This window comes from Danio rerio, chromosome 8 (genome assembly GCF_049306965.1).
Source record: "Danio rerio strain Tuebingen ecotype United States chromosome 8, GRCz12tu, whole genome shotgun sequence".
NCBI lineage: Eukaryota > Metazoa > Chordata > Actinopteri > Cypriniformes > Danionidae > Danio > Danio rerio.
In genome coordinates, this window is record NC_133183.1 from 3105832 (window position 1) to 3131098 (window position 25267).

At 37.1% G+C, this 25267-nt stretch overlaps 1 protein-coding gene across 2 annotated transcripts in view; it reads right to left on the reverse strand.

Annotated features, from left to right (window-relative positions):
* si:dkey-178e17.3 overlaps positions 1-25267 on the reverse strand; it is a 64922-nt gene that overhangs the window by 16398 nt on the left and 23257 nt on the right. The window contains exons 2-3 of one of the 2 annotated variants that reach the window (XM_003199037.7): positions 15909-16091; positions 13673-13763 (exon numbers count right to left, since the gene is read on the reverse strand). In XM_003199037.7, the coding sequence (XP_003199085.3) occupies positions 13673-13763; positions 15909-16091 (274 nt within the window). Of the gene's footprint in view, positions 1-13672; positions 13764-15908; positions 16095-25267 lie in introns of both variants that reach the window. The other variant, XM_005166740.6, reaches the window with a different exon arrangement.

A 25267-nucleotide genomic window follows, 5' to 3' on the forward strand; every position in this document is an offset into this window, starting at 1 on the left:
TATAGCGCCACCATGTGGCCAAAGTCTGCGGGTTTTGCAGTGTCACCTCAAATTGAACTTATGCATGTGTGTACCAAGTTTGGTGATGATATCTCATTTTGTTCAAAAGTTATAGCTCCAATTAGCATTTAGCTTCAATTAGCATTGAACATTGTTGTGCACTGTTTCGCGTGAATATAAAAATGTCAACTTTTTTTTGATAATTATTGATATTCAGTGTCCAGAGAACATTTGAGAGCTGGTTTGGTTTAGATTGAGTGTAAAACCTAGGACTAGTTCGCAAAAGTAGGTTTCGGACAAATCGCGATGTAGCGGGAAAATGGTGCGTCGTAGAGCAAAAATTTCTGGTATACACTTTTGTTCAGGTTAACCCAAGGATTCAAAAAATGTAAAGTTTTTGAGTCTACGACAAACGGTGAACGTATAGCGGCAAAAAATGTCCAAAAAGTGTTTTTTTGGCGTCATAGCGCCACCTATGGTCTGATTTGGCTGATCTTTGGCCAGAACGTAGTGTACCGGGGTACTACCATCTGGCCAAGTTTCAGCTCTCTCGGCCTTACGGTTTGGTCTGGGCAATAGTGACTTCGGCAGAATAATAATAATAATAATAATAATAATAATAATAATAATAATAATAATAATAAAAATCTTAACAAAAACAATAGGGTTTCAGCGCTTCGCGCTTGACCCCCTAATAAATATAGCTGCAAGCAGCAATTAACGGGGGTCAAGCAGTTTAGCAGGGTAAGGTCATATAGCAGTTAGGACGCCTGTAAGTAGTTTATTCGACAACGAAATATACGATTAGAGTGTTAGAGTTTATAGATTGAGCTAACAAATGTTTGATTAAAAACTCCAGAGAAGCAACTTTGATTTTTACATATTGACAAATTTTTAATGAACATTTTGAGTGACCGCTTTTATGTCAAAGTGACCAGTATAAGCAGCCCTATGATATAATGTGGAGATCGAGTCATGGCACCTTAGACAAAAACACGACATGTCAAATTTTAAGTTAATCAGATAAATGGTTACTCAGATACAGTAATTTTACAATGTATAGCGCCATCATGTGGCCAATGTCTATGAGTTTCATGCTTTGACCTTAGACTGACCACTTGCATATGTGTAACAAGTTTGGTGAAGATATTTTAATTCATTTATGAGTTATGGCTATTTTAGCTCTTCTTAATAAAAATGACAAAAGAGCAGTGAATAAGCTATTAGTGATCTCCTACTGCCATCTAGTGGCCACGGTGTAATTTATTTATGTGATTACAGCCATTTAGGTGTGCATAAACATATCCCTTCTATAATTGAGCATGTTCTAACTGTATAAAATGAAAATTTTGTATTTTATTAAAATAATTATAAATCTACAGGGTAAAAAGTGTGACAAGCTTTGACTAAATTTGATCTTAAATGGATTAACTGTGTTCATGCCATGTCAGTTTGGGATTCAGAATGCATTACATAACATTACATCACATTCTTTGGTATAGAGCAGTAAAATAAACATCAAGTGCTCTGTTACTGCCATCTAGAAGCCACAGTTGTGATTTTCTTTACACATGTTTTAAAACAATGTGTTTAATCATAGAACCAGTTTTACCTATTAGAATTATTATGAAGAGGTTAACTGGGACCAAATTAGATGTTAATTGCATAACAGTGTTTACATCAGGTCAAAATGTGATTCAGAATGATCCTAAATGCAATTTCCCTGACTTTAAACTCCAAAAATGTAAAACAACAAAGGTATGCAAATGTTTTGAACAATAAATAAGTGGTCTTGTTGTGACATCTAGTGGTTAGAAATGGTAGGTGACAGTTGAAAGTCTGTGTTACAGTGGCTAAAATGATAGAATATTGAAAATGTGTTTTTGAGACCTTTAAACATCCAAGATGGACAGAAAAAATTACTTATAAATCATTTCAGTGATAAGTGTGTAAATGAAGCACATTTACTTTATTTTTAAGCCATTTTAGCATGTTTTTAGAACCATTTCCACTAATATAGCGCCACCTATTGCCCAATCTCCACAAGATTTTGCATGTTTATTCACATTGATATGCCACATCTGCTCACCAATTTATGTGATGTTTTGGGTTTTCCTTATTGGTTTACAGGCATGTAGGTTCGTGTAGACACGCCCCTTTTGTTAATGAGCCTGTTACAGCTATCTAAAATGAAAAGTTCAACCTTTTTTTGATAATTATTGATCTGCTCAGTCCAAAGGTTTATACAACACTTGTTTCGTTGCGATTGAGTTAAAAACCAGGGACTAGTTCGCAAAAGTAGGTTTTGTTTATATTGATGGTTTTTTAATGAACAGTTTGAGTAACAGCAGTGGTTTTAGTGTCAAACTGTTCAGTATGAGCAGACCTATCATATGATATGTAGATTGAGTGTTTTTTGTGAAATAGTATGTAAATGAAGCAAATTTACTTTATATTTAAGCGATTTAGCATTATTTAAAGACTATTTTTGCTATTGTAGCGCCACCTATGGTTTGATCGTCACAAAATTTTGCAAGTTTCATCTCGTTGATATGCCACATGTGTTCACCAATTTCTGTGATGTTGTGAGTTTTTCTTATTGGTTTACAGGCATGTAGGTTCGTGTGGACACGCCTCTTTTGTAAATTAGCCTGTTACAGCTAGCCAAAGTGAAAAGTTCAACTTTTTTTTGATAATTATTGATCTACACAGTCCAGAGATTCCAACAACACTGGTTTCGTCGCGATTGAGTGAAAAACCAGGGACTAGTTTGCAAAAGTAGGTTTTTCCTATATTGATGAATATTTTACGAACGGTGTAAGTGACAGCAGTGGTTTGAGTGTCAAACTGTTTGGTATGAGCAGGCCTATCATATGATATGTATTTTGTGTGGTTGCGCAAAAGGTTGTGTGATACACAACCCATTACTCACTAAAAATACGTAAAATCGCCCTCTAGTGGCCGATTTCTTTCAAAATTCTTACAGACCTCTAGGACCTTGAGTCGAACATGCCCAGCGAGTTTCGGTTTGATCACTCATCGTTAACCTTGTTAAATGGCTGCTCAATTTTAATTGACCAATGGCGGCCATGTTTTTTGAGATATCCCAATGTCCTTATAGTATGTTATGACAACTTGGTCAAAGACACTGCATGCCAAATTTCAAGCTGATTGGACTAACGGCTGTAAGGTTAGAGTAATTTTTATATTTTTTTAGCTTTATAGCGCCACCATGTGGCCAAAGTCTGCGGGTTTTGCAGTGTCACCTCAAATTGAGCTTATGCATGTGTGTACCAAGTTTGGTGATGATATCTCATTTCGTTCAAAAGTTATAGCTCAAATTAGCATTTAGCTTCAATTAGCGTCAAACATTGTTGTGTACCGTTTCGAGTGAGAATAAAAATGTCAACTTTTTTTTGATAATTATTGATATTCAGTGTCCAGAGAACATTTGAGAGCTGGTTTGGTTAAGATTGAGTGAAAAACCTAGGACTAGTTCGCAAAAGTAGGTTTCAGACAAATCGCGATGTAGCGCGAAAACGGTGCGTCGTAGAGCAAAAAGTTCAGCTGTGCACTTTTGTTGGGGCTAACCCAAGGATTGGAAAAATGTAAAGTTTTTGAGTCTACGACAAACGGTGAACGTATAGCAGGCAAAAATGTCCAAAAAGTGGGTTTTTGGCGCCATAGCGCCACCTATGGTCCGATTTGGCTGATCTTTTGTGAGAATGTAGTGTACCGGGGTACTACGATCTGGCCAAGTTTCAGCTCTCTCGGCCTTACGGTTTGGTCTGGGCAATAGTGACTTCGGCAGAATAATAATAATAATAATAATAATAATAATAAAAATTTTAACAAAAACAATAGGGTTTCAGCGCTTCGCGCTTGACCCCCTAATAAATATAGCTGCAAGCAGCAATTAACGGGGGTCAAGCAGTTTAGCAGGGTAAGGTCATATAGCAGTTAGGACGCCTGTAAGTAGTTTATTCGACAACGAAATATACGATTAGAGCGTTAGAGTTTATAGATTGAGCTAACAAATGTTTGATTAAACACTCCAGAGAAGCAACTTCGATTTTTACATATTGACAAATTTTTAATGAACATTTCGAGTGACCGCTTTTATGTCAAAGTGACCAGTATAAGCAGCCCTATGATATAATGTGTAGATCGAGTCACGGCACCTTAGACAAAGACACGACATGTCAAATTTCTAGTTAATCAGATAAATGGTTACTCAGATACAGTGATTTTACAATGTATAGCGCCATCATGTGACCATTGTCTACGAGTTTTATGCTATGACCTTAGACTGACCTCTTGCATATGTGTAACAAGTTTGGTGAAGATATTTTAATTCCTTCATGAGTTATGGCTATTTTAGCTCTTCTTAATAAAAATGACAAAAGAGCAGTGAATAAGCTATTAGTGATCTCCTAGTGCCATCTAGTGGCCACAGTGTAATTTATTTATGTGATTACAGCCATTTAGGTGTGCATAAACATATCCCTTCTATGACTAAGCATGTTCTAACTGTATAAAAAGAAAATTTTGTATTTTATTAAAATAATAAAAAATCTACAGAGTAAAAAGTGTGAAAAGCTTTGACTAAATTTGATCTTAAATGGATTAACTGTGTTCATGCCATGTCAGTTTGGGATTCAGAATGCATTACATAACATTACATTACATTCTTTGCTATAGAGCAGTAAAATAAACAATAAGTGGTCTGTTACTGCCATCTAGAAGCCACAGTTGTGATTTTCTTTACATATGTTTTAAAACAAGGTGTTTAATTATAGAACCAGTTTTGCCTATTAGAATTATTATGAAGAGGTTAACTGGGACCAAATTAGATGTTTAATGCATAACAGTGTTTGCATCAGGTCAAAATATGATTCAGAATGATCCTAAATGCAATTTCCCTGACTTTAAACTCAAAAAATGTAAAACAGCAAAGGTATGCAAATGTTTTGAACAATAAATAAGTGGTCTTGTTGTGACATCTAGTGGTTAGAAATGGTAGGTGACAGTTAAAAGTCTGTGTTATAGTGGCTAAAATGATAGAATATTGAAAATATGTGTTTTTGAGACCTTTAAACATCCAAGATGGACAAAAAAATAACTTATAAATCATTTCAGTGAAAAGTGTGTAAATGAAGCACATTTACTGCATTTTTAAGCCATTTTAGCATGTTTTTAGAACCATTTCCACTATTATAGCGCCACCTATTGCCCAATCTCCACAAAATTTTGCAAGTTTATTCACATTGATATGCCACATCTGCTTACCAATTTCTCTGATGTTTTGGGTTTTCCTTATTGGTTTACAGGCATGTAGGTTCGTGTAGACACGCCCCTTTTGTAAATGAGCCTGTTACAGCTATCTAAAATGGAAAGTTCAACTTTTTTTTGATAATTATTGATCTACTCAGTCCAGAGGTTCATACAACACTGGTTTCGTTGCGATTGAGTTAAAAACCATGGACTAGTTCGCAAAAGTAGGTTTTGTTTATATTGATGGTTTTTTAATGAACAGTTTGAGTGACAGCAGTGGTTTTAGTGTCAAACTGTTCAGTATGAGCAGACCTGTCATATGATATGTAGATTGAGTGTTTTTTGTGAAATAGTGTGTAAATGAAGCACATTTACTTTATTTTTAAGCGATTTAACATTATTTAAAGACTATTTTTGCTATCATAGCGCCACCTATGGTTTGATCTTCACAAAATTTTTCAAGTTTCATCTCGTTGATATGCCACATGTGCTCACCAATTTCTGTGATGTTTTGAGTTTTCCTTTTTGGTTTACAGGCATGTAGGTTCGTGTGGACAAGCCCCTTTTGTAAATTAGCCTGTTACAGCTAGCCAAAGTGAAAAGTTCCACTTTTTTTTGATAATTATTGATCTACACAGTCCAGAGATTCTAACAACACTGGTTTCGTCGCGATTGAGTGAAAAACCAGGGACTAGTTCGCAAAAGTAGGTTTTTCCTATATTGATGAATATTTAACGAACGGTGTAAGTGACAGCAGTGGTTTGAGTGTGAAACTGTTCGGTATGAGCAGGCCTATCATATGATATGTATTTTGTGTGGTTGCGCAAAAGGTTGTGTGATACACAACCCATTACACACTAAAAATACGTAAAATCGCCCCCTAGTGGCCGATTTCTTTCAAAATTCTTACAGACCTCTAGGACCATGAGTCGAACATGCCCAGCGAGTTTCGTTTTGATCACTCATCGTTAACCTTGTTAAATGGCTGCTCAATTTTAATTGGCCAATGGCGGCCATGTTTTTTGAGATATGCCAATGTCCTTATAGTATATTATGACAACTTGGTCAAAGACACTGCATGCCAAATTTCAAGCTGATCGGACTAACGGCTGTAAGGTTAGAGTACTTTTTATGTTTTTTTAGCTTTATAGCGCCACCATGTGGCCAAAGTCTGCGGGTTTTGCAGTGTCACCTCAAATTGAACTTATGCATGTGTGTACCAAGTTTGGTGATGATATCTCATTTCGTTCAAAAGTTATAGCTCCAATTAGCATTTAGCTTCAATTAGCATTGAACATTGTTGTGCACTGTTTCGCGTGAGAATAAAAATGTCAACTTTTTTTTGATAATTATTGATATTCAGTGTCCAGAGAACATTTGAGAGCTGGTTTGGTTTAGATTGAGTGTAAAACCTAGGACTAGTTCGCAAAAGTAGGTTTCGGACAAATCGCGATGTAGCGGGAAAACGGTGCGTCGTAGAGCAAAAAGTTCTGGTATACACTTTTGTTCAGGTTAACCCAAGGATTCAAAAAATGTAAAGTTTTTGAGTCTACGACAAACGGTGAACGTATAGCGGCCAAAAATGTCCAAAAAGTGTTTTTTTGGCGTCATAGCGCCACCTATGGTCTGATTTGGCTGATCTTTGGCCAGAACGTAGTGTACCGGGGTACTACCATCTGGCCAAGTTTCAGCTCTCTCGGCCTTACGGTTTGGTCTGGGCAATAGTGACTTCGGCAGAATAATAATAATAATAATAATAATAATAATAATAATAATAATAATAATAATAATAAAAATCTTAACAAAAACAATAGGGTTTCAGCGCTTCGCGCTTGACCCCCTAATAAAAATTTTAACAAAAACAATAGGGTTTCAGCGCTTCGCGCTTGACCCCCTAAATATAGCCGCAAGCGGCGATTGACGGGGGTCAAGCAGTTTAGCAGGGTAAGGTTATATAGCAGTCATGAAGCCTGTGAATTTACAATGTATAGCGCCACCATGTGGCCAATGTCTACGAGTTTCATGATATGGCCAATTACTTTACATTCTTTTCTACAGAGCAGTAAAATAAACTATAAACTATCAGTGGTGTGTTTCTGCCATCTACTGGACACAGTTGTGATTTTCTTTACACATGTTTTAAAACAAGGTGTTTAATCATAGAACCAGTTTTGCCAATTAGAATTATTATGAAGAGGTTAAATGGGACTAAATTAGATTTTTAATGCACAACACTGTTTACATCATGTCAAAGTGTGATTCAAAATGATCCTAAATGCAATTTCCCTGACTTTAAACTTAAAAAACAAAGGTATGCAAATGTTGTGAACAATAAATAAGTGGTCTTGTGGTGACATCTAGTGGTTAGAAATGGTAGGTAACAGTTAAAAGTCTGTGTTATAGTGGCTAAAATGATAGAATATGGAAAATATGTGTTTTTGAGACCTTTAAAACATTCAAGATGGACAAAAAGTTTAACATGTAAATCATTTCAGTGATAAGCTTAGACTAAAATTGGTAAAGTGTGTAAATGAAGCACATTTACTGCATTTTTAAGCCAATTTAGCATGTTTTTAATGCCATTTCCACTATTATAGCGCCACCTAATGCCCGATCTTCACAAAATTTTGCATGTTTCTTTACATTGATATGCCACATGTGCTCGACAATTTCTGTAATGTTTTGGTTTTTCCTTATTGGTTTACAGGCATGTAGGTTCATGTAGACACGCCCCTTTTGTAAATGAGCCTGTTACAGCAATCAGAAGTGAAAAGTTCAACTTTTTTTTTAATAATTATTGATCTAGATAGTCCAGAGATTCTAACAACACTTGTTTCGTTGCGATTGAGTGAAAAACAAGGGACTAGTTTGCAAAAGTAGGTTTTTCATTAATTGATGCATATTTAACGAACGGTGTGACTGACAGCAGTGGTTTTAGTGTCAAACTGTTCGGTATGAGCAGGCCTATCATATGATATGTAAATTGTGTGGTTGCGCAAAACTGTGTGTAATAACCAATCAATTACACCCTCAAAAAACACAAAATCGCCCCCTAGTGGCCGATTTCTTTCAAAATTCTTACAGACCTCTAGGACCATGAGTCAAACATGCCCAGTGAGTTTCGTTCTGATTACTCATCGTTAACCTTGTTAAATGGCTGCTCAATTCTAATTGGCCAATGGCGGCCATGTTTTTTGAGATGTGCCAATGTCCTTATAGTATGTTATGACAACTTGATCAAAGACACTGCTTGCCAAATTTCAAGCTGATTGGACTAATGATTGTAAGGTTAGAGTAATTTTTATGTTTTTAAGCTTTATAGCGCCACCATGTGGCCAAAATCCACGGGTTTTGCACTGTGACCTCAAATTCACCTTACACATGTGTGTACCAAGTTTGGTGATAATATCTCATTCAGTTCAAAAGTTATAGCTACAATTAGCATTTAGCTTCAATTAGCATGGAACATTTTTGCGTATTGTTTTGCATGAGAATAAAAATTTTAACTTTTTTTCAATAATTATTGATATTCAGTGTCCAGAGAACATTTGAGAGCTGGTTTGGTTTAGATTGGTTGAAAAACCTAGGACTAGTTCGCAAAAGTAGGTTTCGGACAAATCGCGATGTAGCGGGAAAACGGTGCGTCATAGAGAAAATCTGAGTCACTCCACTTTTGTTTGCACAGACCCAAGGATTCCAAATATGTAAATTACTTGATTCTACGACAAACGGTTTACAAATGGCGGCCAAAAATGTGCAAAATGTTGTTTTTTTGCGGTATAGCGCCACCTATGGTCCGATTAAGCTGATCTTTGGCCAGGGTCTAGTGTACCGGGGTACTACCATCTGGCCAAGTTTCAGTTCTCTAGGCCTTACGGTTTGGTCTGCCCAATAAAAACTAGGGCAGAAAAATAATAATAATAATAATAATAAATATAGCTGCAAGCAGCAATTAACGGGGGTCAAGCAGTTTAGCAGGGTAAGGTCATATAGCAGTTAGGACGCCTGTAAGTAGTTTATTCGACAACGAAATATACGATTAGAGGGTTAAAGTTTATAGATTGAGCTAACAAATGTTTGCTTAAACACTCCAGAGAAGCAACTTCGATTTTTAAATATTGACAAATTTTTAATGAACATTTCGAGTGACCGCTTTTATGTCAAAGCGTTCAGTATAAGCAGCCCTAAGATATAATGTGTAGATCGAGTCATGGCACCTTAGACAAAGACACGACATGTCAAATTTCTAGTTAATCAGATAAATGGTTACTCAGATAAAGTGATTTTACAACGTATAGCGCTACCATGTGGCCAATGTCTACGAATTTCATGCTATGACCTCTGATTATCCTCTTGCATATGTGTAACAAGTTTGGTGTAGATATTTCAATCCATTCATGAGTTATGGCTATTTTAGCTCTTCCCAACAAAAATTACAAAACTATATAACTATATAAACTAATAATTTTGTGTTTTATTAAAAGAATTTAAAAATCTACTGAGTAAAAAGTGTGACAAGCTTTGACAAAATTTAATCTTAAATGCATTAACTGTGTTCAGTTCATGTCAATTTGGGATTCAGAATGCATTACATTACATTACATCACATTCTTTGCTACAGAGCAGTAAAATAAACTATAAACTATAAGTGGTCTGTTATTGCCATCTAGTGGCCACAGTTGTGATTTTCTTTACATATGTTTTAAAACAATGTGTTTAATCATAGAACCAGTTTTGCCTATTAGAATTATTACACAGAGGTTAACTGGGACCAACTTAGATGTTTAATGCATAACAGTGTTTATATCAGGTCAAATGTGATTCAGAATGATCCTAAATGCAATTTCCCTGACTTTTAACTCAAAAAAGTAAAACAACAAAGGTATGCAAATGTTATGAACAATAAATAAGTGGTCTTGTTGTGACATCTAGTGGTTAGAAATAGTAGGTGACAGTTAAAAGTCTGTGTTATAGTGGCTAAAATGATAGAATATTGAAAATATGTGTTTTTGAGACATTTAAACATCCAAGATGGGCAAAAAAAAAAACTTATAAATCATTTCAGTGATAGGTGTGTAAATGAAGGACATTTACTGCATTTTTAAGCCATTTTAGCATGTTTTTAGAACCATTTCCACTATTATAGCGCCACCTATAGCCCGATCACCACAAAACTTTGCATGATTATTCGCATTGATATGCCACATCTGCTCACCAATTTCTGTGATGTTTTGGGTTTGTCTTATTGGTTTACAGGCATGTAGGTTCGTGTAGACACGCCCCTTTTGTTAATGAGCCTGTTACAGCTATCTAAAATAGAAAGTTCAACTTTTTTTTGATAATTATTGATCTACTCAGTCCAGAGGTTCATACAACACTGGTTTCGTTGCGATTGAGTTAAAAACCAGAGACTAGTTCGAAAAAGTAGGTTTTGTTTATATTGATGGTTTTTTAATGAACAGTTTGAGTAACAGCAGTGGTTTTAGTCTCAAACTGTTCAGTATGAGCAGACCTATCATATGATATGTAGATTAAGTGTATTTGTGAAATAGTGTTTAAATGAAGCACATTTACTTTATTTTTAAGCCATTTGGCATGTTTTTAAGACTATTTTTGCTATTATAGCGCCACCTATGGTTTGATCTTCACAAAATTTTGCCCGTTTCTTCTCGTTGATATGCCACATGTGCTCACCAATTTCTGTGATGTTTTGGGCTTTCCGTATTGGTTTACAGGCATGTAGGCTCGTGTGGACACGCCCCTTTTGTCAATTAGCCTGTTACAGCTAGTCAAAGTGAAAAGTTCAACTTTTTTTTGATAATTATTGATCTACACAGTCCAGAGATTCTAACAACACTGGTTTTGTCGCGATTGAGCAAAAAACCAGGGACTAGTTCGCAAAAGTAGGTTTTTACTATATTAATGAATATTTAATGAACGGTGTAAGTGACAGCAGTGGTTTTAGTGTCAAACTGTTCGGTATGAGCAGGCCTATCATATGATATGTATTTTGTGTGGTTGCGCAAAAGGTTGTGTGATACACAACCCATTACACAATAAAAATACGTAAAATCGCCCCCTAGTGGCCGATTTCTTTCAAAACTCTTACAGACCTCTAGGACCATGAGTCGAACATGCCCAGCGAGTTTCGTTTCGATCACTCATCGTTAACCTTGTTAAATGGCTGCTCAATTTTAATTGGCCAATGGCGGCCACGTTTTTTGAGATGTGCCAATGTCCTTATAATATATCATGGCAAACTGGTCAAAGACACTGCATGCCAAATTTCAAGCTGATTGGACTAACGGTTGTAAGGTTAGGGTCATTTTATGGTTTTTAAGCTTTATAGCGCCACCGTGTGGCCAAAGTCCGCTGTTTTTGCACAGTCACCTCAAATTGACCTTAAACATGTGTGTACCAAGTTTGGTGATGATATCTCATTCCGTTCAAAAGTTATAGCTCCAATTAGCATTTAGCTTCAATTAGCATCGAACATTGTTGTGCACTGTTTCGCGTGAGAATAAAAATGTCAACTTTTTTTTGATAATTATTGATATTCAGTGTCTAGAGAACATTTGAGAGCTGGTTTGGTTTAGATTGAAAGAAAAACCTAGGACTAGTTCGCAAAAGTAGGTTTCGGACAAATGGCGATGTAACGGGAAAACGGTGCGTCGTAGAGCAAAAAGTGCAGCTGTGCACTTTTGTTGGGGCTAACCCAAGGATTGAAAAAATGTAAAGTTTTTGAGTCTACGACAAACGGTGAACGTACAGCGGCCAAAAATGTCCAAAATGTTGGTTTTTAGCGCTGTAGCGCCACCTATGGTCCGATTTGGCTGATCTTTGGTGAGAATGTAGTGTACCGGGGTACTACGATCTGGCCAAGTTTCAGCTCTCTCGGCCTTACGGTTTGGTCTGGGCAATAGTGACTTCGGCAGAATAATAATAATAATAAAAATCCTAACAAATACAATAGGGTTTCAGCGCTACGCGCTTGACCCCCTAATAATAATAATAATAATAATAATAAAAATCTTAACAAAAACAATAGGGTTTCAGCGCTTCGCGCTTGACCCCCTAATAATAAAAATCTTAACAAAAACAATAGGGTTTCAGCGCTTCGCGCTTGACCCCCTAAATATGCACTTCAATTGCGAAACACCCTTTCCACTCAATAATAATTCCTTTGTCCATGCACGTGTGGTGCAGTCAAGGTTAAAGATCAGTCCTCCTACACTGGATTTAATTAGTCTGATGTGTTATGCCTGTGTTTTTCCTCCTCCATGGTCTCCATGTCATCCTGGTCCTCTTCTCACACACATGAAACCATACACCTGTGATTAATGAAAGGGTGTTCTGGGATTTCCTGTGTGTGTGCGCGGCTGGGAAAGAGCCTTGGATAGTCGTTTAATCTCAGTTCATTTGAACCTGCACCTGCCATTTCATTCCTGTGATCCTGTTTAACTCCTCATTACTGATCTCACACACACACACACACACACACACACACACACACACACACACACACACACACACACACACACACACACACACATTGTGTTCATTGTCTTGTGTTCAAAGCACACACTAATAAGATTTCCTGGCTCAATCAGGTGTTAGGTAAATAAGGTGGCTTATAGACTGAATATTTAACCCTAAGCAAGTGTGCTACTAAACAGTGACCAAATTCACATCAGTCTCATCATCAGACGAGGGTTTTAAAACTTTGGCTATAACTGTGCATTCAAACCGAAAGCGGCAAGGTTTGTGATAATATATTTTCTTCTGGAGAAAGTCTTATTTGTTTTATTTCGGCTAGAATAAAAGCAGCTTTAAATTTTTTAAACACCATTTTAAGGTCAAAATTATTACCCTAACTTGCCTATTAACCTAATTAGCCTAGTTAAGCCTTTAAATGTAACTTTAAGCTGAATACTAGTAAAACATCTAGTCAAATATTATTTACTGTCATCATGGTAAAGATAAAATAAATTAGTTATTAGAGATGAGTTATTAAAACTATTGTGATTGGAAATGTGTTGAAAAAAAATCTATCCATTAAACAGAAATTGGGGGGAAAAACAAACAGAGGGGCTAATAATTTTGACTAACTGTACATTGCAAAATAAATAAAATAATTGCAATACTAGATTTTTCCAATTCTGTGCAGCCCTAGTCCAAGTTTTACATTTACTTTCCTAACTATATAATCCTAGTGCAGTTTTATACTTCTCTTCTTGTAGTTGTGAGGGTCGCTGTACGTCTAGACAACACTGCTGATGTTTAGACTCGCAGTGCAAGGCCTTCATTCACAGGAATGTGTTTGCATTATCTGCTAATGTACCGTTTTCTCCTTTTTTTGTTGTTGCTTTACTTTGCTTTCTAAAACGTTTGCTCTCACCTCTTCTTCACCTCCTTCATAAGCATATGCGGCCGTCTCCAAGGGTCCTTAAAGTTCCGCTTGAATGAGTCAGGCAGGATTTTGGCCACCTCTAAAGAGGAGGAAGAGATCAAGATAATGAAAGAGAGCAAATTAACCTCCTCCAGAGACAAAGCACAGTGCCAAAAAAACAACACACATGCACAGGGACAGCTTCAGCAGTGTTCTGCAGTCTGGCATCCTGTACTTCTAAGGCTATTTTTAAACTTGAATACACTATCTCTCAGTATTGCATTAAACATTAAAGCTCATATTGATTTAGAGACATTTATTGCAATTGCATTTAATTTTCACAATGCAACATCATTTATATGAAGTGCAAAGACATTAAAAGGTATATTAAAACACAATGTAACATAACAACGTTGTAAATTGGTAAAGACTTTGTATTTATGTATGCAGTCAAACATCTTGCAATGAGATCTGTAATAATAATAATAATGCAGCTGCACCAGTAAAATCATCTGGTGAAGTCTCTGAAGGTTGAATGATGCACTGTTATAATGCAATACTGATGGGGGAATTCAGCTGACATTTGACTATAAACAAACACACATTTTTCATTCCCTCTACTTCTTTATCCTGGATCACACACACACATGCAGTTGTTTCAATGATTGCATGCACACTGCTAATACAAAGTTAAGTGTTATGATTCTGCTAATTCTATATTAAATTAATTTGGAGTTTTATAGCACAGGCTATATGGATATTGGAAATACATGAAGAGTTCAGATGCAAAACCCTCTTAATTCATCAGTCCTCTTTTCTTGTAAATGAGCATTTTCTATCAGGCGGATTAGATTCAGAAGTTTTTTTTTATATGTAATGATCAGGTTATCAGCTGGTAAATAAAATACAGGTTTTCAAAAATAACACTTTAGACAATTCTTTGTTTTTTAACAAGGTCATTTTTTGTGTGTGTGTCAAAACCAGCTAAATCCACGTCTGCTTTTTCTGCAAAACCCTCTAAATCCACCTATCGGGACAAGGCAGGGCAACTAGCTGAAAAGGGCAAGTTCAGTTGTTTACTTCAATTAAAATGCTGTTCCAAACAGAAACAATTTTGACTAGACAGCACTTGAGCACACTTGCAGAACAGACCGTGAATAAATGTAAAACCAATTCAGCTCTAACAACAGAACAGCATCAGAATTACTGTAACTTAGGGTGCTTTCACACTGGCACCTTTGGTCCGCACCCGGGTTCATTTGACGTCTTAGTATGGTACGTTTAGCTAGTGTGAACGTGTCTTCTGAACTCGGGTGCGCACCGGTGAACCGTACCCGAGTCCGCCTGAAAGAGGTGTTCTGGGGTACGGTTCATGCAAACTCTGGTACGGTTCACTTCTGATGTGAACAATCATACACATCAAGTAAACTGCCAACTGTACAACAAACTATTGTTTTCATAACGTTCGTTTGTGTGTGTGTGTGTATGTGTGTGTGTCTCATGTTTCATACATTTGTAACAAGCGGGACTGAGCTAGGGCAAGCACAGTGATGTCTGCTTGTCTCCTCCAAAAACAGCTTCTGCAGACACACTGATTTTCTGAATGTTTATAATATATTTGCGGCAGATGGACGCGAGTCGCTTTCTGTATGTCCAAAACTAAAAGCTTCAGTAAAAGCAGAATGACCGCGATGTGCAGACGTCTTTCCATTTCAGCGATTTGCTTTCGTGACCGTCACCTAGCAACAACCGTAAACAAAACAGCAGCTCGATGACGCAAGCGTAGCGGGGTTCAGACAGTGTGAACACAAACCAACCGAGAAGGTGGCAAGAGGGGACAATCAAACTTGGGTACAGTTCAGGCAAATGAACCAAGTGTGAAAGCACCCTAAAGACATGTTCTTCTAGAGTATGGTCCTGCTTCAGAAATAATTCCTCTACAGTCATCTTTCCATCAAGCAAGTTTCTCGTGTCAGCCCAATGATTAATTGGTATTGTCACCGACCCGAGCGAGAGATGGCAGTAACTCACCAAAAAGTTTGTTTTCTACCACCATAAAACAGAAAGAAGAATTTGCTATTCTTGCTATTATATGGATTTACTTTCATCGGCCAGACGCCGGCTTCACATCTCCAAGCTGTTTTAGTGTCTAAAAATCAATGGAAGTGGATGAGACCAGAAGTGTCAAGTTAAAAAGATTTCAATGGCTGCGCCCGCTCGTACGTCAGCTCAATAAGTAACTCACCTTTAGCTGCGCTGCACGTGTCGGTGGGTGCGAAACACCCTCTGCGCTGTTTGAGGTCAGGACAGGGCGTGCCTCCATTGCGAGGGGGTGTAGCCACCTGTCGGCTCCGCTCTGTAGTCCCCGCCCCACAGACGGATGAACATGGAGACCAGGCACCCCACAGTGTGACCTCACAGTCTTTAGCTGCTGAGAGAGGAAACAGATGAGCACACGCTTACAAGGCTAATTTCATTCATTTTCCCTAACTTAGTCCCTTATTTATCAGGGGCTTGCCACAGTGGAATGAACCGCCAAATATTCAGACATATGTTTTACGCAGTGGATGCCTTTCCCATTCACAACCCAGTACTGGGAAACACCCATACAATTTCACATTCACACACACTCATACACTACGGCCAATTTAGTTTACCCAATTGACTTATACAGCATGTGTTTGGACTGTGGGGGAAACCGGAGCACCCGGAGGAAACCCACACCAACACGGGGAGAACATGCAAACTCCACACAGAAAAACCAACTGACCCAGCCGGGACTCGAACCAGTGACCTTCTTGCTGTGAGGCCACAGTGCTACCCACCCCGCCAACCTTTTAAAATACAATGAGAATATACATATACACAACGTTATAATTCTTTACATAAAGTTGCTATAAGGCAGATTTCTAATGCACATTAAAAGCACGACGTCCCACAATCATATCAACAACATAACTGAGTTAGAGAAAGTTAATAGAATAAAATACAGCATAAAAATGACACAGTAACATTTAAATGGCTAAAGAAAAAGTCATAAGATGCGATTTAAAACTTTTAATATGAGGAGATTATACACAGTTAAGAGACAAAATGATTCTCATGAATTTTTTATTCTTTTTCCAATATTTCTCTAGTGCTGTTTAGCAGAATTATTTCAATACATTTTTAAACATAATATTTTTAATAACTTATTTCTATTTACTAATTTATTTGGTCTTTGCTATGATGACAGCACGTAATATTTTACTGGTTATTTTGCAAGATACTATTTAGCTTAAAGTGACATTTAATGCACCAGACATTTTGCTAGAAAAACTCATATGCTTTACCTGTTTGTTTATATAACTACTATTTTCATTTATAGCACTTTCTGTAAATCTGAAATATTTTTTTTTATATTATCAGAACTGCTACGAGACTAATAGGATCTGAAACTCCTACTAATATTCAAACACTTAAAGAGCAATGCACTCTGAATAAAGCGAAAAGAATTTGAAACAATCCATCTCATGTACTCTTGCCATTTTACATTAAATGCATTAAGGGCGTGTCAGAATCCACTTTTGCTAATATAAGGACAGAAAAATCCGCTTTGCGTCGTGGCACATGGTCTAACAGGGTTAAGCTTATTCTCCTAATGAGTTATAGGTGTGTTGAGAATAAACCAATCAGAGTCTCATCTCACATTCCCTTTAAGAGTCAGTTGCATCGCGCCATAAGCGCATTTGCTATTTACATAACAAAATTTGTAAGTGGAAAAACTGAACACTTCATTAGAGAGAAAGCAGTTAAACAGAGCATCTGCAGCGCGAGAATGAGAGATGAGCCTCCTCATTCTTTACTTTCACTTTCACTCTCGTGGATAGGGAAACTTGCTGTACGCACAGATATCCATTAGCCTATAAATACTTAATTTCGTTTGTTAAGCGCTATGATTTGTTTAAAAACTATTTCTAAATTCAGTTCTAATTTCCAGCAAACGAATAAATGAACAATAATAACAAAGTGTGCTCAAAAAACTGAGTTATATCCAAATACACATGCTGCGACCCATATGGTCTAAAACCTGACCGGTGGGCAAATCTAAGCTTGTTTATAATAAAACAAATATAAATATGGATATAATAAATAATACTGCTAATAATAGCAACATTATACAAAAGCGAATTGTTATGAATGAACAAAAAAATCCCTCTGAGATGAAGAAGGCATGAAGGAAGTGGTTTTTATATTTATGTAGGCTAGAAAATTATATGTTTTGTAATATTTTAATCCTTTATATTTATATCCTATATATCCTTATTATATCCTATATATACATCCTTATTATTTTTTATATCTAAAGATATTTGCGTATTGCTCTACATCTTGTGTGTATTAAGCAGTGTGTAAGTCAGGCGCACAACTAACGCACTCTGCGCTCGACAATAGACCGGCTTTGTTCTGGTTTATTAAAAAATCTATTATAGTTTTACAAAATAGCAACTTGCCAGCAATGTGCCTAAACACGCATTCCTTTTTAGAGCAGAACACCTATGGGCGCACATATGAGCGCAAATGCATTTGCTATTTTAACAGCGTAGCGCTAAACGTCAAAATGACTCTTGCGTCAAGCCTTGCGCCACATTGCACTGGGTGTATGATAGGATCCAAGAACTCTTTTATCCAAGTGTCAATCAGACTTTTGAACACTGATCAATAGTGTGTTATGTTTTTTTTTTTCCTGTATGTAATTCTTTTGCACGTTTGCTTATTTTTATTGTTATTGTGTCAGAACTTGCTGAAGTGCAGTGTGATACACAGAAAAATTTCCCCTTGAGGGACTATAAAGTATACAAACAAAAACAAACTAAGAAACTTCATTTTTGTATCTCGTTTAAATACACTATGAATAGCAGCTATGCTAATTATTTTCTTTATTCTCCATTTCCACCTGGGGCTACTCATCCCGAGGCCCCCAGAGATTATGCAGCACCATTGATGCAATCCAAGTCCTGTGAAGAAATGATGCCAAGGTATCTCTGATGCTCTGGTGGTCGTGGAGGAGTGGACAGCATGAGACCACAGTGACAAACGAGTCTTCACACTGATCCTGTGGGCCACCCTGATCACCCCCAGGTGCCCTACTCACACCTGCAGTCCCCTACAATGGATGTCCAGCGCTCTCCAGTCTCTGGTGCTTAGACTGCAAGTGCTGTCTAGTCAAATTTGCTTCTGTTTGGAACAGCATTTTAATTGAAGTAAACAACTGAACTTAATTATGCCGCATACGCTTCATTTTATTGATCAAACAGGAAGTTTGGCTAAATTAAAAATGGTTGTGCCCAACTGAGCCTGGTTTCTCTCCAGATTTTTTATCCATCACTTTTGCCAATTGGTGAAGTTTGTTCCTTGCTGCTTTCGCCACTGGCCTGCTTGGTTGGGACTTGTGGAGCTGTGAATCGATGGATTTACTCTTCCGTGTTTGAACTTTCAGCAGTGAAAATGAACCCACACTGAACTGAGCTAAAGTGAACTGAACTTAAACTCTGAAAACTGAACTGACACTGTTTCAGTTTACTAGAACTTCCATGTTAAGCTGCTTTAACACAATTTACATTGTAAAAAGCGCTACATAAACATGAATTAAAATTAAATAAACATGAATTTAAAGGCTTAACTAGGTTAATTAGGCAAGATATGTTAATTAGGCAAGTCATTGGACAACTCAAAAGAAATATTGAGCTAATATGAGCTATTAAAACTGCTTTTATTCCAGCCAAGCTAAAACAAATTCAAAGACTTTCAAAACAATATATATATATATATATATAAATATAGGAAATGTATACTGTCAGATTGCTCTGTTAAACATCATTTGGAAAATATTTGAAAAAGAATACAAATTTCACAGGATAGTAATTCATTTAGACTTTTGTCTCTGAGAATAGGTGAAGATGCATTTCCACAGCTCATCTTGGAGCAGCTGTGCGCTGTGACATCACACACACACCCACAGACTGCACACAAACAGAGAAGAAAGCAACAACGCTGAGTCTAGATCTCAATAACACAGCTGCTCTCTCATGTGGGGCTCAGAGGAACAAAGATCCAAACACTTAACCAGTCATTCCTGCGCCACATAATAAACCGGCTGCAGGTTAGCTCCTATAATAAAGAGAAAACAAATCAACTAAAATGAAATTCATTCATGTTCCTTTGGCTTTATCTCTATTTCAGGGATCACCACAGCAGAATGAACCACCAACTAATCAAGCATATGTTTTACACAGTGGATGCCCTTCCAGCTGCAACTCAGTACTAGGAAACACCCATACACATACTCATACACTATGGACAATTTAGTTCATCAATTCCCCTATAGCGCATGTGTTTGGACTGTGGGGGAAACCGGAGCACCCTGATGAAACCCACACCAACATGGTGAGAACAAGCAAACTTTTGCTGTGAGCCCACAGTGCTAACCACTGCGCCACCATGACGCCCCTACAGTATAGTTCCTTCACCAAAGTGATTTTTGCGTCAGCCTGGCGTAGGTGTCAATTTTGTGTCCTGTGCCACACAGCGACCTTCTTGCTGTGAGGCCACAGTGCTAACCACTGAGCCACTGTGACGCTCTATGGCAATAATTTCCAATGAAAATTCCAGACGTAGTGTGCGGTGAACTTTACTCCTGACCTTCCAGTATTTGTAACATGTGCTCAGGTTATTCACCAGAACATGCAAACCATGAACACATGCAACCAGGTACTGTATGTGCACAAGCACACACATACTGTACAGCACTCACACACTATTCTCATAGAGCACATGTAGACTGCAGCTGTAAAACACACCAAAGTCTTGAAACACAAAATACCATGATAATAGAGCTGCACGATTCTGGCTAACATGAGAATCGCGATTTTTTTGCTTGATTTAAAGATCAGGATTTTCTCACGATTCTGTAGATGTAAAATAAAGCTTAAGAGATTATTGTTTTTTCTTAAACATACGGTAAAACAATATTAATATTATGTGTAGCTAAATAATTCTATTCTACTTATAATAATTCTGATGTTGAATTATGTTTGAGATATTGGCCTATGCTCGCAATCTGTCATTGACAACATTTTTAGACCATTTAATTCACTGGTAAAATCAACATTATATAGGCTCGAGTAGTTATACTGACACTGTAAACATTTATTTTCATGCACAGCTGTGTGTTCCCTATGAAAGAAAAAAATCAAATGCTTGTCGCAGTCATAACTCTTAAATGCGATATGATTATTTAAATAAAGTGCACGCTTTCGGTTTCATTTTCACTGCCGTGTGCTGTTCATACTTCGCGCGGCTCTCAAGCGATCACTCTGTGGCACAAACTGAATATTATTTACAACTGTATTACCTGTTACTCACAGCATAAGCAGGTTCTGTTCACTAAAATAGACGTGCGCGTCTATCATTAGGTAGGGTGCGCCACGTGTGATTTCCCGGCCCCGAATACAACATTAACGTTACATGAAGATAAAAAATGACATTTTTAGGTGAATTATACCTTATAAATACAGTATGTGACTCTTTGAACATTATTTGGAGTCGTCCATATCGCTGAGCAACGTGTGTGAAACAATGAAAAGACTCGTGCAGCCGCCTTTACTTCTCTCCTGAACTTAAATATATGATTGACAGAATCGTAGAAATGCTGGATTAAGATCGTCTAGGGCAGGGGTCTCAAACTCAATTTACCTGGGGGCCGCAGGAGGCAAAGTCTGGGTGAGGCTGGGCCGCATAAGGGATTTCACAAAAAAAAAGTCCTCAAATGTCATTATTAACAGTTTTAATTATTTCTTCTGAAGATGAAGTGTCCTGAACATTAATAGAACATTGAGTGAAGATTATGAACAGTTCTTCTGAACATGGCATCTTTTGCCTACTCTTTGCTGCCAGAGACTTGACAGCGCTTCTTCTCACAAATCTGAACCACATTTGGCTTTAGAGCGGAAGCAGTTGAGACCCCCAGTATGGCTTGAAGATGATCATCATTAAGTCTAGACCTGTACTTTGACTTATTGAAGTTCAAGGTGGAGAATAACTTCTCACACAAATATGTGCTCCCAAAAAGGCCAAGTCCTAGGGAAAAATATGGGGGAACTCACTCAAAACTTCCATTCCCTCACCTAAACAAAAGGCGTATATATGTATAAATAAAACACCCCCACCCCACTCCAGTCACATCAGTCTGTACCAGTCTGTATCTACCTATAATATATATAAGACTCAGGGCTCGAAATTAACTTTTTTACTTGGTAGCACCGGTGCTCCCAACTTCAAATATTTAGGGGCACCAAAATAAATTTAGGAGCACAAAAAAAAATTTAGGAGCACCCACCAAAAATGAATGAGCACCGCTGCAAATTGCTTTTTAAGGGATTTATTGTATTTTAAAACAACATTAATAGGACTGACAAAAACCAGAAACAACTATTTAACTAATGCTGCGAAGACATTGATATTTGTGTGCAATAATTCCAAAATGAATGTCTAATAATTATAGAATATTAATGATGATGAAAATGACAATAATAGTAACAATGAATTACATTTCTCATTATGATACTGCCTTGAATGTGCATGAATGTAGGTTATCTGCTATAAAAAGTCTGTTACTTTATGAAAAATAATTGTATAGTTTGCATCAAACAAAAATGAAGCATTGCAGTAAGAAATATTTATTTTGTGCTGCTGTTTTTATATGCATGTCAAATTAATAAATAATATTTCTGCTACAAAACAAACAAAAGATTATAATAAATCATTCAATTCAATGATGAAAGCTGCAAAGCAGTCATCAGTAAATAAAAAAAATATATATAATATACACCTCAAAAAAGAATAGAGAAAAGAAAGTAAGTAAAGTCTCACTTCTATCACTCTTTAAAAGTTTTGGTTTCAGTTTGTGTCAATTTAAAGGTTCAGTTTGAGATGATCTTCATTTTTCTGTGTTAGTGGAAAAGCTGGCGAGTCAGTCGACCCAATTTATCAGTTTCAGTGTAACGTTAAACTTAGTAAAGGCGAGCTTCTTTGGCGATGATATGTACAGTACAGTATTAGATTTTGACTTTTAGCGGACATTTGCGCTGCACACGCAGTGAATGCGACGCATCGAGATTCGGGCGCCTTCTCTAAGAAGCGCGTACTCGATTGATCTCAGCTGGCGGATCATTATTCACCACGTGACGTGTCATGATCGCTCTCATCTGCGCCTCTACTTTAGGTGGGGTTTGCAAACCTGTGTGCTTTAAGTTTTCACTCTTCAGCCGTTTGCATTTCCTGTGGTCATAAAAGCTCCTTCCCTGTCATCTGACAGCGGAATACCTTGAGTGATTGACAGCTAATATGAACCAATATAGCGGCAGGGAAGAGCGATTTAGCACGTTTTTACAAAAAATCAAAACAGGTCGCACTACAACCATTATCTGCAGTCGCACTAATGCGCCCAAATATATTTTGAGGTCGCATAGATTAATTTTCGGGCGCATGCAATTTTGAGCCCTGTAAGACGCAGGCTGTAGCTAGGTAGCTAAGTGGCAGGCAGGGGCGGGAACAGCTTACCTTGGTTCTGGCCGGAGCGAGTTCCCTCCCGTCACAGCGTCTAACAAAAGGGCGGGGTGCGTGGTGACAACACCGGCATCCCCGCCCCTTTGTTTACACGGCGGGCGGGGAATGCCTGTGACCGCTGTGTACAGATAGAATCAGCAGAGCGGGGAGTGCTCTCTCTCCCCGCTCCGCTGATTCTGTCAGTGTACAGCGATCGGCGCGGGCCACAAAATATTGCACTGAGGGCCGCAAATGGCCCGCGGGCCGCGAGTTTGAGACCCCTGGTCTAGGGGGTCGAATCGAGATCGCCATCTTTTTACAATTAATTGTGCAGCTCTACATGATAATATTAAATAACAAACAAATGCACATCAGCACATAATGTATAACTGTTGGAACATAAAATATCATGAGGCCCACCTGTAAACAAAACTGAGGCATGAGCAGATTGTAAGAAAACACACATAAACATAAAATAGGCTGGAACAAATACAAAACAAATAGCCAAGAGTCAAAACACCACAAACAGTTGAAGCAAATGGTATTAGTAGGGCTGGACTGAAATGAGTTGCGATTTAAATGTTTGTTTTGACTATGTATATGTGTGTGTTACAGTGCTCAGCATATGAGTACACCATATTCATATTTTTATCCTTCATATTTTTAATAGGAAGCTTTACAATATTATATTTGTGCATATACATTAGATTAGTCAGTACTGAAGCCAAATCTGGAGCTAATCTAACAAAATAACTAATGATAACTTTCAAAAAAACTAGTACAGCCAAATTTATGTTATAGAAAAATATTAAATACAATTTTAAAAAGAAAGAAAATCAGAAAAAAAAAATTTGTTTAAATTTTTAGGCATGGTATAATATTAGGTATAACATTTTTTTGGATAAAAATATCACGGTATCACAGTATTATGATTACTGCTCTAATATATATGCTTTTTAAATGTCTGGGTAAAAAACTACACTTTTTTTTTTTTTCAAACACAAGTAATTTCGTCCTAAATGAGCATAAACAGTTAGGAAAGCAGTCGAATGCTTTCATTATAATGCTAGACGTGTGCATTTTTAAAGTGACACCTGTTATTTAATTTAATCAAACAAAAAAAATCTAAATAAATCATTCATGCAATGCTCTTTAATCAAAATGTGTAAGTTATGCGGTGAAGAAACGGCTAATGAGATTTGACTCTATGTCATTATAATAGCTATTCATTTTAATAAGCTGAACTTTATACTCATTTATTTGCTGCTGATGTGCACTATTTATTTGTTTCTTTTGTAAATAATAATAATATTAAAACATATTACTGACCATTTAACTGTTTATTTACAATGAAACCGCTCCAAATGAGCATATTTAGTAATTTGGGGAATTTTTTAAGGGGGTCGGGTATTTAAGTATTTTCACATCTCAGTGTTGACAGGTATGGGCTAACACATGCATGTGGACATAACGCAAAATCTAAAACAAGCCATTTCAGCATGACAAAGTCATATTTATGAGTATAAAATATATTTTCCCAACAATAAAATTGTGGCTAGTGAAAATAAAGAGTGGCTAGTAATGTTGGAAATCTACTAGCCACAGTGGCTGGTGATCAAAAATGGTAATGTCAAGCGCTGATGATGTATAACTGTATACTACACTCAAAAAGCCCAAATAAACTGGAGTTTAAAAAAAAAAAATCTGGAGACTGACATGCGCTGTATTCCCTGAGACCTCTTCAAACTGTAAATCAGGCTTTTATTGTTGTTTACTGGCCTGTTTGACCCTCAGAGCAGTAAATGCGTGTCTTTCCACCACTGCTCCAAGAATATAAATGGAATCGGAGAAAAACAGGCAATCAAATCAGTAATTCAAAGCAGATCTGGAGCTGTAGGACCTCACCCAAACCCTCCTGGCAAGACACTGAGTGAATATTAAACAAAACAAAGTCATTATTCCACACTCGAAAGCACATCAAATTAACAAAACCACAATATAATCCTGTCATGCTGCATT